This window comes from Trichoderma aggressivum, assembly GCF_033847375.1.
Source record: "Trichoderma aggressivum f. europaeum strain CBS 100526 chromosome Unknown scaffold_088, whole genome shotgun sequence".
In the NCBI taxonomy this organism is placed as follows: Eukaryota; Fungi; Ascomycota; class Sordariomycetes; order Hypocreales; family Hypocreaceae; genus Trichoderma; species Trichoderma aggressivum.
Window position 1 is genome coordinate 26,229 of NW_026946454.1, and position 12,064 is coordinate 38,292.

Genomic DNA, 12,064 nt, shown 5'->3' on the forward strand with positions numbered 1-12,064 from the left:
GGGGGTTTCTTACGATTTCTCTACGTCTCTCTCTGTACATATAAATGATTCCACGATCAGGTTTGTATATATATATATATATATATATATATAGACTGGGTATGCTCAAAACCCTTCCTTACCTACCCAACAATGACCAACAGAAACCGTGCCCATGATGCCCTTTAATTCTACAGCAACCGAAAGAGGATAATATGGCGGTCAAGAGTCTAATAGTATTCTTGACAAACCAACCGGATAACCCGTTCTCACATAAATATTACCTAGTATCGTATTATGGCTCTACTCTCATATTCTGTTTCACCATGATAAGTGTAGCACGGTAGTTCTCGGAGTTCGAAAAGGCTCCCACTTGAAGAGAGGCCTTTCGGTAAAATCAAAGTAAATTGGTATCTCTAAAATGCAATGGTATTGTCGTCGAATTGGTCATCGTCTCCATCCCACTCCTCGCCCGAAGACTCGTCGTCATCAGCAAGGAAATCTTCCATACTGTATTGCAACTCCCTCACTTTCTGATTGTCAAATACAATATTGACGGTATTGCAGAGGCCCTGGATCGCGGGCTCATCAGCAGTTGGGCTATGCCGAACATCGGATACCGCACTGTCAGACTCGTCTGATATGTCACTCTCATCCTCGTCAGTGTCAGGCACTCTGTACATTCCCTTCCCGGGCTGGCCTCGCTGCAACATGGTGTCTCTTCTGGGGCGGCGGGGTGAGTCATTGGCATGTGCTTCAATCCGGCCACTCCTGCGCAATGGAGAGGTCGATGACGGAGTTCGCTTCCTTTTGCGCGACCTAGGATGTTCGTGAGTGCCATCTTTTTGCTGGATAGCCATGTTATCCCGCGGAGGCTCAACTTTCCGGAGGAATACACGTTCAACCATGGGTCTTATTTCGGACCTAAGAGTTGCGCGAGCCTGCCATGGGATGTCAAGCATAGTTTTGATGACGAGATGGCGTAGGTTCGGTAGATTTCTGCCGTTATCAACGAGCGACTGAATGAACATTTTCGCAGTATCGACAAACCAATTCCGGATATGTTCAATGTCGATTAGGCGGATACTGGCGGGCCATGTGGGCACCTGGTGTGGTAGAAGGGCGGAATCATACATTGGATCTGCATCATTCAACGAATCATGATGTCGAAAATAGGACATATTCATGCGCAACTCTCGCAAATTAGGACAGGCCTCTTTCAGAATTGTCAAGAAGGCAAGATTCAAAGACTGGTTGTGCAGCAAAGTCAGGGCACGAAGGCTATTGCCATGGGTGAGGAGAAATGCGGCAAGGTCTTCAGATTTGATTTCCCAGCAGTTGATAAGTTCCAAGTGGTGGAGGTCTCTGGGCAGGAGGGGAAGCAGCCGGTCTGTCATGACAGTAGAAGACTCGAAAACAAGGTGCTTGAGATAACTGAGCTGCGCAATGGCATCCGCCATGGCATCGATGGCCGCGTTGTCTTCAAGGGTGGTTTGCAGATCGTCTCCATCATTCTCGGCCCTCTGCTGTAGCCCTCTCAGCGATGGTACCTGGAAATTCGTAAAGCTCAGCCGCGTAATATGAGCGAATGATGGCGCTTGGTGGATTTGAACAATGTCGTTGAAATTTGCAACATAGCCGCCAAGTAGTCTCCCACTCCACTCCCAGCTTTTGAGACTCGTAGGGGCCGGGTGTTCCGCGAACGAGTCGTCAGATGGCGATGTAAGGGCAAGAAAGATGTCCTCTGAATAGTTCCATCTAATATGTGAATCGAGCAACCTGTAGGGTGGCTGGTCTAGGGGGGTATAAAAGATGAGTTCCCTCAGGCGGGTCAGGGGGCGGACAAGCTGAGAGATGATACCCTGAGGCACAACATGGATATCGATGTGTAGGAATTCTATTTTTCTCCGGTAGTTGAACAGTGTCTCTGTAGGACAGCGTTCAAGCAACGCAGCCAGCCGCCTAGCCTTGGAAGCATGCCTTATGGTCGGGCAGCGATAAATTGCCGTCAGAGCTGGCTCGGACAATGCCTTACAGCTGGTAGCGACTTGGATGAACCAGTGTGCGCTTGGCGGGTCTGCGCCGCCATTGTCGCGTGCATACGCAAACACATCAACCCAGAACTGGTAGGGAATCCGAGGGTCCGTCCAATCTGGACCTCCAACCGGCGGCGCCTCATCCTCATCTTTGCTCTGCGTCGCCGCTTGCCGCCGCTTGCTGGGTGAATTGGAGGCAGTACCAGGGCGCCCTTTGCTCTTTGGCTTGTCCCCTCTGCTTGTAGATGAAAAGTTCTGGGAGGCTCTTACCAAGCGTGGAGTTCGTTTCACTCTGTTGCCTGCCCGGGTGCCATGCCCGGCCGCTATCCTGGTGCTCCTCCTACGGCGACTAGGCGACTCGGGAGCTTGGTCAGATGTCGACCTAGATTTGGAAGCGTCTGAATGGGGTTCGTCTGAATCAGACTCAGGAGGGCTGTCGAAGACGCGTCGCCCTCTCCCACGGGGTGTTGAGGGTAGATGAGCATTGGAACGAGTGCCAGCATGAGAAGAGCGAGTCGTGGACTGACGACTTGGGTTCCGCCGGATGCTCTGATTGCTGTTTTGGGCCAGAGTGCTCCGGCCGGCGCTGCGTGTCAGCGGCATTGTACCACCTATTTCACAGCGCCGGTGGTGGAAAATCGGTGAGGAAATATACGTTGAGCGCGGTGGTGTCCTGGAGCATCAAACGATATATGGGGTGACACCTTGTGACTTTGCTGTATGACTTTGTTGGTTGTTGATGACCTGAGTTCTATGTAGAAGCGGCGGTTTGCTCAGGATACGGCAGCTTTAAAAGCGTTGCAAGACCAAGGTTTGGCGGGGCCCAGCATCCTTGCATGGAAGTTACCTATGCGGCACAAGCGTTACCATGTGATAGGTACCGTGTAGGTACTCAGTACCTGAAGCCAAAGGCTGTTTGTCGTTACTGCAATATCGGCGGTATTGAATTGAAACCCACCAAATCCCATGGAGGAACTGGACTTGAGCGATGAAGGAGGTTAACAGAGGTCTCTACTAGGCACTGGCCTTTTATTCTTTGCCTAATGCGCGTGAGGGTGGGTTATTAACGATGGATCCCTGCTCTACTCATGCTAGGGTACATGGAATTCAAGGCTGCTGCCGCTAACAGTATCTCGCCTGCAGCAGCTACAGCGCTGGTACTTGTCCGTACCCTCGGGAGGGCTTCCACTTTCCCCTGCTACGAACCAAGGTACAGACTACTTGTACATACGGAGAGTTGTGAGTGTTTTGCAAGGTAGCACTACAGCTGCTAAAGTTGATGGCACATTCGGACCTTGCGTTAGCGCCATGCGCCATGCTTGCAGGGAAGAGACTCCGCATGTTGTTGGTGGTTTATCTGTCCGGAGAAGTGCAAGTAAATAAAGGTGGGCAGAGATGTCAGGATCGGGTAGCATTATGGGATAATGAGCTCGGATGATGCTTCAGAGGCTGCTCGAAAGATACTACCCAGAGGCAAAGGCATTCACCCTCTATTCCCACTGTGCGTGTTTCCTGTTGCTACTTGCTGCCCTTTCGAGATTTAGCCAGCTAAAAACGCCGATACTCTGGAACTTATACGGAGTACATCTATCCTCAACCGCCTTCTCCGAGATACAGGGTACTGGCTACATGTACTAGCAATTGCCATGCAACCAACACATTTCCAAGGGTCTCTAAAAGACAAAGGCCTAGTAAAACTCTCGGGATTATAACTGCGCGGTGGACCCCTTTCACTGTCCTCCCTTTGCCTCCCTTTGCCTCCCTTTAGCCATCTCCCTAGATACATGTACTCGTACCTACTCCGTACCTTAGTAGTCATCGGACAAATCGTCGTGTTGGCTACATGCATAACGCACTTACAGGCGTACTATGCTTATAGCCGTTGCTCAGCCCAAAGTACCTCAGCGAGACACGGCCGTGCTCCCCATAGCGCTAATGTGCCTGGCTCGGAGTACTCGTAGGTACCATGACCGCCAATTTAAGCGTGGGCTTACACTGAGGTCCGCTGGCGCTAGGCTTTTCTGGGGCCGTGATACAAACCGGCTCCCCGTTTGCCTTGGTCTCATCTACACGCGTCTGCTTCCTTCTAGCAGCCCCGTCGCGCCGCCTGAGTCGCTTTCGCATTCTCGACACTTGCACCCGTCACGGTTTCGCTCTTGTCGTTGGCGAAGAGTCGCCCGATTGGTTTCTTTGTCGTCTCGCCATTTGCTGGCCGGTGCGTACGGAGAGGCGGCTGATATCCGGGCTTTGCTCATTCCTGCCACTCTCTTTCTATTTCACCTTTCACCTTTCACCATTCTCTCACCCTTCACTTTTCATCTCCTGGAAACGGCCTGCGGCAACGAGGCGCCCAAGGCTCAACAATGCTCTAGAGCCGAGAACCCGCCTCCTTTCTCCGGCCATTTCTGTTTGTTTTGTCTGACCTGTCTTGGTTTTGGCTCACCCGCCGTCTCGTAGACCACCTCTTCTCTCATGATTGGTTTCATCCCGCCATGACGGTGAAAACCAGGTGTCAGCAGCGTCGAGCCCCCTTTCTTCATCGCAACTGGATCAAAGGCGCCAGAGCCTTGAAGGACTCTGCAGCTATGGGCAACATAGTATCTTCACCAATCCACAAAGGATCGCATCACATTGATAACGATGGGGGCCCGCCACTCAAGAGGCGACGCATCTCATCGCCCGACTCCCTGGATGTCGACCATCTCATTGCTTCTCCGCACGCTTCGGATTCGAGATCTGCTTTACGTGTCGAGGTTCTCAAGATTGCCCACAAGGATTCCAAAAAGGTCAGATCTCATCACGCCCACGCTCCCCCTCGCGAGGTAATCCCCACCAAAGCTAGCTGCAGGATCACCATCTCTGAACTGAGTTCCGGCTATCCCCGAGTTGTTCACTGCCAGAGTCAAGTATGTGACTTGACAACGTTCAAAAACCCCGTGGGCCCTCATCGAGTCGCTCGCATTGCCCTTCCCAAACCATTCTACATCCCCCAGGAAAGTATCCTCATCAATCGAGCGGATGATGCCACATTTGACCTGGCAGACTCCTACGATATTGTTGTCGAGCTGGAGGCTGCCCATGACGGACATTGGCCGCCGCTAGACTCGAGCGATTTCGGCATTCCTCCGCCCTCAACCAGCCTCGCCTCAGTCCCCGGCAAAGCATGGGTTCTGTCAAGCCGGTTTGACCAGATTTTTGGCAGGCTCAAGAGCCCCTTATCCTTGTCTGCAGGATATGCAACACATGAGCCCCCAGTTCACACCGATTATGTCATGGATATTGATCTACGCTGGTCGGCTGGCTTCAAAGCCTTGAAGCGGCTGGAGAAAGGCTCGATGCCCTGTATCAACGCCGTGGACCCTGATGCCGACCCCTTTGTGGACGACTTGTTTGCCCCATCCATGAATGGGGGGATCCATAGCATCAATGGTCACCACGTAGATGAGTCCTCTATTGAACTCGACGATGACGGCCTAGACGGTTTCGACGGTGCACAAACCCCTTCAAGGTCGTTGAGAACTCGCGAAAAGAATAAGGTGTACAACCTGAAAGTCTTGAGCGACCAAGCTCAGGGGAGGGAAAGAAAACGCCGTGCACGGGCTAATCACATCGCAACAAATGAAGGCCGTGTTAGCTATCTTCTACCTTCTGATCAACCGGTTTGCCTAGACTATTACCGCTGTGTGACCTGCGGAGCCTACCACCAGACAATGCAACAACTGCAAGTCCACTTGCAAACCTTCCACCCTGCGTACAGCTATGTGCTCGAGACGACGAGTCAAGGACCGCAGTTTCGAGTCACCAGTCGCTGCGAGCCCATATCTTCTCCCTTGAAGCAGTATCAGATAAAGCCACCCGTCAAGCCATTCAACCTTGAAACATATCTGGTTGGCGACCAATCATGGGTTTCCTCTCGACTTGGACCGGATACAGTGGATGATATATTTACCTTTTCGGGCGACAAAAGGATCTATGACAGGCTACCCTCCCAATCGCCGTCAGCTACACAGCAGCCAAGGCCGGCACAGCGGCGTCCCGGGGCTCCTAGAAACGATAAGATCCTGGTGCCCAACATTAAATACCCTCTGTTTGACCCCATTAGCAGAGCTCGATTAGTCCCAGGCCAAGAAGTGCCAAAGAGGCCGCTGGACAACACATGGCTGATCCAAAAGCACCGAGAGAGCACAAGTGATTTCTCCGACGTGACTCCTGCAGAAAAGGAGTACATATGGGAGTGGGACGGATACATTCTTCGCCAAAGCCTCACATCTGCCGCTTACTTTCCCCGAGCCTGGCTGGGCTTTGTTCGAGAAAAGGCGTCTTGGCTTGCTGCCGCTGACCAACGTGTGCTAGAGTTTGGCAAGCACGCTAGCTTGCTCCGAGTTCGCGATATGTTGGATGACAATATCATCCGAGAAGCCTTTACCCACATCAATAACGCAAGAGAGAGGCTGCAACAAGTTGCTGGTGATGAGAGTGGCAATGCCCAAGCTGAAGAAGATAATGGCGATGCCAAAGCTGAAGATGTAGATTCAAAACAGTCTCCCAGAGCCACCCAAATCCGCAAAGGAGCAAACGGCTGTACTATCTGTCAGCTGCCAGTCCTGGGTCCAAGAATGCTGATCTGCTCCAATAAGGTACTGTTCGCACCCATCTCGTTCTTGGTATAGACATATGTTTGTAGAAGACGTACTAATTGTAACATCTTCATATAGGCCTGTCCTCAGAGACTATACCACTCAGACTGCGTAGAACAAGAAGCAGTCATGTCAGTTGAAAAGAAGGATATTTGGCATTGTAATGCGTGCTGCGCCGGTAGACCAACCTAGGGCAAAAAAGAAGCACAAGTAGACATGCAACATAAGCCGGATTCCTCAATGGAGATCCTCCAACGACCCCAAAGAGTCTCGGAGCCCTGACATGAGCAGCAACAGTGTCTGCACATGGTCAAGTTGAATTTAATATAAAAACCTCGCATACTCATACGACCAGCTGCCTAAGTAGGTAGCCAGTTGTGGTCAGCATCCTGTCGAGTCTTGCCTAAACGCCTGATTTGGGATGCTACTATAAACACAAATACACCAAGCGGAGACGAAGAGAGCAGTGCTTCCGAGTCACTTGAGCTCTGGGCGTCTGTTGGGAGCACAGGCGTCAATTGCGGCTTTGATTAACGGAGCCGATGTGAGTAATGGAAGACAATGCCGGGATGATTACGTTAAAAGCTTGCCGATACAGATACGAAGATGATACATGTACTCCTAACCAAAATGTTGGCCCCAGTGAGGTATGAGGCGGGTGTAAAATGGTTGAATGGTATCAAAGAAGCATTAGATTTTACTATACATGAAGTTCTTGCAGTCAACGATATTTCCCGGTAAATCCATGAGCCCATTTTGTTTGCTTTTTATGGAGTTTAATACATGTGATGTGTCATTCGCTGCCGTCAACCCTTATCCCTTATTCCCTGATCTAATCAACCAACTTCTCAAGTACGAGTCCGTGGCAGAGGACGAGCCACGGTGGTCATTCTCTGTGGTATTAAAACTTATACTTGCCCTCCCGCTTCCTCTCGCTCTGGTCATTCTCCATACGTTGCCGCTTTCTCCTCTCTTCTTCAATCATTTCGCTCAAATCGTCATCATACGCCCATCTTGCGCCTATACCCTCTTCCTTGTGACTGGCCTCATATTTACTCCGTAAGTCATCTTTGCTGAGGCCGCCCTGCTGGTTGAGCGAGTCCACATCGATTGCCACGTCTACATCGCCGGGCTTCTTTCGTTTCCGAGTGTCGTCGTCTGCGCCTAGCACGGGTATGCCAGACGCAGCGGAGCGCTGGGCGGCGTTGATATCATATGCGCGATCGCTACCAAAGAAGCCCTCGGCGCGAACCTGCCGCTCAGGCACAACGGTGTAGGCGGAGCGGGGAGCGGAGGACTCTTCGGTATCAAACCCGCGTCGTTCTTTGCGTAGGTCCATTTCACCGGCAATGGACGTTTCGACTCCTTGCTGTGAGTAGTCCGGATGGACTGTGCTGGTGTATCCCCCTGGGGTCTCGAGCCCGCTGGGAGTCTCGGTGCCGCCGGGGACATCCTCGTCCTCCGACTCTTCCTCTTCATCCTCTTCTTCCTCTTCTTCAGACTCCTCCTCGCGAGGCTGCAGTTCTCCCCACAGCGTGCGTTCCACGGCATCCCCGTTAGGTGCTTGAGGCTGCGTTACCTGTGCCTGGCCTGAAGCGCCGTTTTGCGCGGTGAGACCGAAAACGTCACCGCCGTACAATGGACGGTTGAATTCATCTACCGGTGGCTTACCCCAGCCGCCGGGATGGAAGCCCCAGGATCCCCCAGCAGGTGGAGGCGCGTTCAAACCAGGTATTCTCAAGGTCGGGTAACTAGGCGGAGTGCCGAATCTCTGTTGGTTGATGAGCCATGGAGGAGGCGCTCCAGGTGGCATGCCGAGCGCTTCCTTCGTAGCATCGCTCAAATCTCCAGGGCGGAAATGCTGATAGTCCACCTCGCTTTCCTTGCCTTCGTAATAGACCTCGCCGAATCGCGTCAGCTCTGGCTTTGTCTGGAAGCGGAAAAAGGCATCGTAAAGCTTCTGGTAATCAATGTCCAGTTTGCCCATCTTTGGCTGAACACGCTCTCGCTGCTTCTGTTTCAGCGTCTGCTCTGCTTGTTTCTCCAGCACTGCGTCGCGCATCTCTGCGATGCCCGTTTCGGCGATGAACTTTGGCAGCCGGAATGCTGATTTCTCAATGCCCCTCTTTGAAGATAGATATTCCCTCTTCATCGCCCAATGAGACGGTACGGGAACGACGTTTCGCTGTGCCTTGATTTGTACCAAGAGTCGTGGATCCGACGACGAGACATCCTGCCATTCAACCACCTCTGGTATGTTGACAAGAGCCTTCAGCTGCGCAACCGAGAGCTTATTCATCTGCTTTCGCTTCTTCTTTGACAACTTTGGTTGAGGGTTCTCATCTTCCTCGTCAGGAATATCATCATTGTCACCGAAGAATACGTCGCCCTGGTTGCCAGCGTTGGCTTCCTTGGCAATCTGGTCTTCCGCAAATGAGAGACCGAATTTGTTGAATATGTCTCTGTACGCGGCAAATGCAGGATCATCGTCTAGCAGGTCATCTCGGATCGGTTCACTCGCAGGAGCGGATGGTTTGGCCATGTCAGCCGCACCCTTGGCATCGGAATCATCAGTCGCCTGTGGCGATTCGTCTCTCTTCTCGGCGGTCGGCTCATCAGATTGTTCGGTTGGTTCGGTCTGTATCAACGTAAGCATTGTGCGACGCGTGATGGCGGCGGAATTGGCGAGACTAACATCTGCCTTGGCCTTCTTCTGTTCCTTCTTCTTCGCCCTCCGCATCTGGTTCTTGGTCATCTTTGGGGCCGCCATGGTGAAGCTGAGGCCGGCGAGAGGCTGCTGGGCTTGGAGAAGGCGGATGGATTGGCCGTCTGGGTGAGGAGCTGGAAGACGGCGTAAAGACCAGTGACAGCAACAACGTATCGCTTTGGATCTCTTCCCATGCCGCGGCGAGCTGGCAGAATCTCGGAGAAAAGCGAGGGCGTGGCTAATCAATCCAAAGCAGCCGGACTCGCGGCTTTGGCTGGGTGAAGCAAGCCGGTAATTCGCGAGGAGGGCGATGAAGTTGTTGGTGAAGCAGTGAGAGCCCCTACTCGGCGGCAGCAGCTTTTCCACCCAGAAAAGAAAAAGAAAAAGCACCCAAACCCGATCGTGTTTTGCCAAGACCAGCGCGCGAAAGGCCAGTGGGGGCGCGCGGCTGTCGGCTGAAGATCGGGTAATAGCTCCAGGTACTGGGAAAATTAGTCCAGCGCAGATTCGCTAAGCCGGCCACTCCTTTCCAGCGGCAAAGACTTCTGAGTGACCTGAAGCCGCGCTGACGATCCCCTTTCCACCGCGGGAGTGACCCTCTATCTTTTGTCTGACCTCGTATTTTCTCCCCCTCCTCATGATTTTATAGCGACATTTCTCTTCTTATCTTCTTCACTGGAGGTTGTTCACTCGCATGGCTCTGCCGTGGTAATGGATGGCTCACTTTTCACACCTAGTCTCTCGTTTCAGTCCACTGCTCCAAATGTCAATTGATATCGCGGCATAACCTACTAGCACCGCCTCTACGTTGACGTTTGCTCCGAATTATTTGCCAGTCGTCGTCATCACACGGCGCTGCGCACTCGGAGACTTGTGTACTCGACAATCGCCTTCAAATATTACATACGAAGATATATCGAATCCTCGAATTCGCGAATCGCGTAGAAACATTGTTGTTGCGCCCGCTGCGCAATGGAGAAATTCCCAAGCCTCACGGCATCACCATCACCACTGGGGAGCAATGGCTTGAACGATCTTGGTTCCGCGAACGGCAATGGTAACGGCCATAGCAATGGCTATCCCGCGGCAAATGCATGGTCGTCCTCGGGACGTTCGCACAGCCGCCAAAAGAGTCTCGGCGATGCATTTCGAACGATTCGCGCAAGGAACGGCAGCATGAGCCAAAATGCCCACGAGATCGCCGATGCGCTACGGGCTCCCGTGTCTCCAAAGCTTGTTGTATGTCACATCCTGTCTTTTATATGATAATCCGGAAGACCGGGCAAGTTAATTCCTCCATTGTAGGTTCTTTGCGTCATGTGGTACACCTCATCTGCCCTGACCAACACGTCGTCAAAGTCCATCCTCAACGCCTTTGACATGCCGGCAACCTTGACGTTGATCCAGTTTGCCTTTGTGTCTTCGCTCTGCATCTTCCTCTCCTGGCTGGCCAGCATCTTCCCCGTCCTGCGCACCAAAATCTCTGCGTTACGACATCCCATCCGCGAACCCAGCCGAGAGGTCATCAGGACAACGCTGCCCCTCGCCTTCTTCCAGATTGGCGGCCATCTGCTCAGCTCGACCGCCACGGCTAAAATCCCCGTTTCGCTTGTCCACACCATAAAGGGCCTCTCGCCGCTCTTCACTGTGCTTGCATACCGACTGATATACAACATTCGATACCCGACAACGACCTACCTCTCCTTGATTCCCCTGACTATCGGGGTTATGCTGGCTTGCTCTAGTGAATCAAACTACGGCGGCCAGTTGCTTGGCGTCTTGGAGGCGCTCCTGGCGACGCTCATCTTTGTAACGCAGAACATCTTCTCCAAGAAGCTGTTCAACGAGGCTGCAAAAGTCGAGGCCGACGGCATGGGAGTCCCAAGCAAGAAGCTCGACAAGCTCAACTTGCTGTGCTACTCATCCGGCATGGCCTTTGCCCTGACTTTACCAATTTGGTTCTGGACAGAGGGCATCACCCTGATTAAAGATTTCCTCCACGACGGCTCGGTAGACCTAAGCAACAGGCCTAATGCCATGGACCATGGCCGTCTCACCTTGGAGTTTATTTTCAACGGCACGTTCCACTTTGGACAAAACATCATCGCCTTTATACTGTTGTCCATGGTTTCCCCCGTTACCTATTCCGTCGCAAGTCTCATCAAGCGCGTGTTCGTCATCGTCATGGCCATCATTTGGTTCAGAAGCCCGACAACTTCCGTGCAAGCCGTGGGCATTGCCCTCACCTTCCTCGGCCTGTACCTCTACGACAGGACTAGCGAAAGCAACAAGGCCGATCGGAGCGCGCGAATGATGACGCAGTCCCGGAGTAGCACGCCTCTGCTGCCCCTTAACGAGGTGCCAACGCAAACTGGTCGCTACCAAACATCGCCTCAGCCGAGGAATGGCGCGTTTCACCCTTGAAGGGGGACCTGTACGCAATAAGGGCTTCCGATGCTGCCGGCGGCAGACGAGGATCGGAAGCGGCACTGGGTTGTTGATGATGCAATCCTATGATTGAAATGGACAAGGGATTTTTTCCTTGGCTACGTAAGAAGTACCAAATGCTTTGGTAATATTTAAGTGCTATAGTGCGTGCCGGATCTGATATCTGCATCTTGACGCTTTGGGGTTCAACCATGAGAAAAAGTACAGCGAAATTAATTACTGATATAGCCCGCGCTTTAGGGAAACACTGGGCGCTG

General features: G+C 52.4%; 4 protein-coding genes across 4 annotated transcripts; 2 read left to right on the forward strand and 2 right to left on the reverse strand.

Moving 5' to 3' along the window:
* Positions 1-395: 395 nt before the first annotated feature.
* On the reverse strand, positions 396-2,618 carry Triagg1_10824 (uncharacterized protein; the record flags this gene model as incomplete). The annotated part of the gene is made up of 1 exon (XM_062894938.1): positions 396-2,618. One exon carries the CDS (start codon positions 2,616-2,618, stop codon positions 396-398), a length of 2,223 nt encoding a protein of 740 aa, XP_062750215.1.
* Positions 2,619-4,507: 1,889 nt separating this feature from the next.
* On the forward strand, positions 4,508-6,685 carry Triagg1_10825 (uncharacterized protein; the record flags this gene model as incomplete). Its single annotated transcript, XM_062894939.1, has 1 exon — positions 4,508-6,685. One exon carries the CDS (start codon positions 4,508-4,510, stop codon positions 6,683-6,685), a length of 2,178 nt encoding a protein of 725 aa, XP_062750216.1.
* Positions 6,686-7,553: 868 nt separating this feature from the next.
* Triagg1_10826 (uncharacterized protein) lies at positions 7,554-9,422 on the reverse strand (the record flags this gene model as incomplete). The annotated part of the gene is made up of 1 exon (XM_062894940.1): positions 7,554-9,422. One exon carries the CDS (start codon positions 9,420-9,422, stop codon positions 7,554-7,556), a length of 1,869 nt encoding a protein of 622 aa, XP_062750217.1.
* A 909-nt stretch (positions 9,423-10,331) lies between these two features.
* Triagg1_10827 (uncharacterized protein) lies at positions 10,332-11,783 on the forward strand (the record flags this gene model as incomplete). The annotated part of the gene is made up of 2 exons (XM_062894942.1): positions 10,332-10,598; positions 10,665-11,783. 2 exons carry the CDS (start codon positions 10,332-10,334, stop codon positions 11,781-11,783), a joined length of 1,386 nt encoding a protein of 461 aa, XP_062750218.1.
* Between the last annotated feature and the right edge of the window lie 281 nt (positions 11,784-12,064).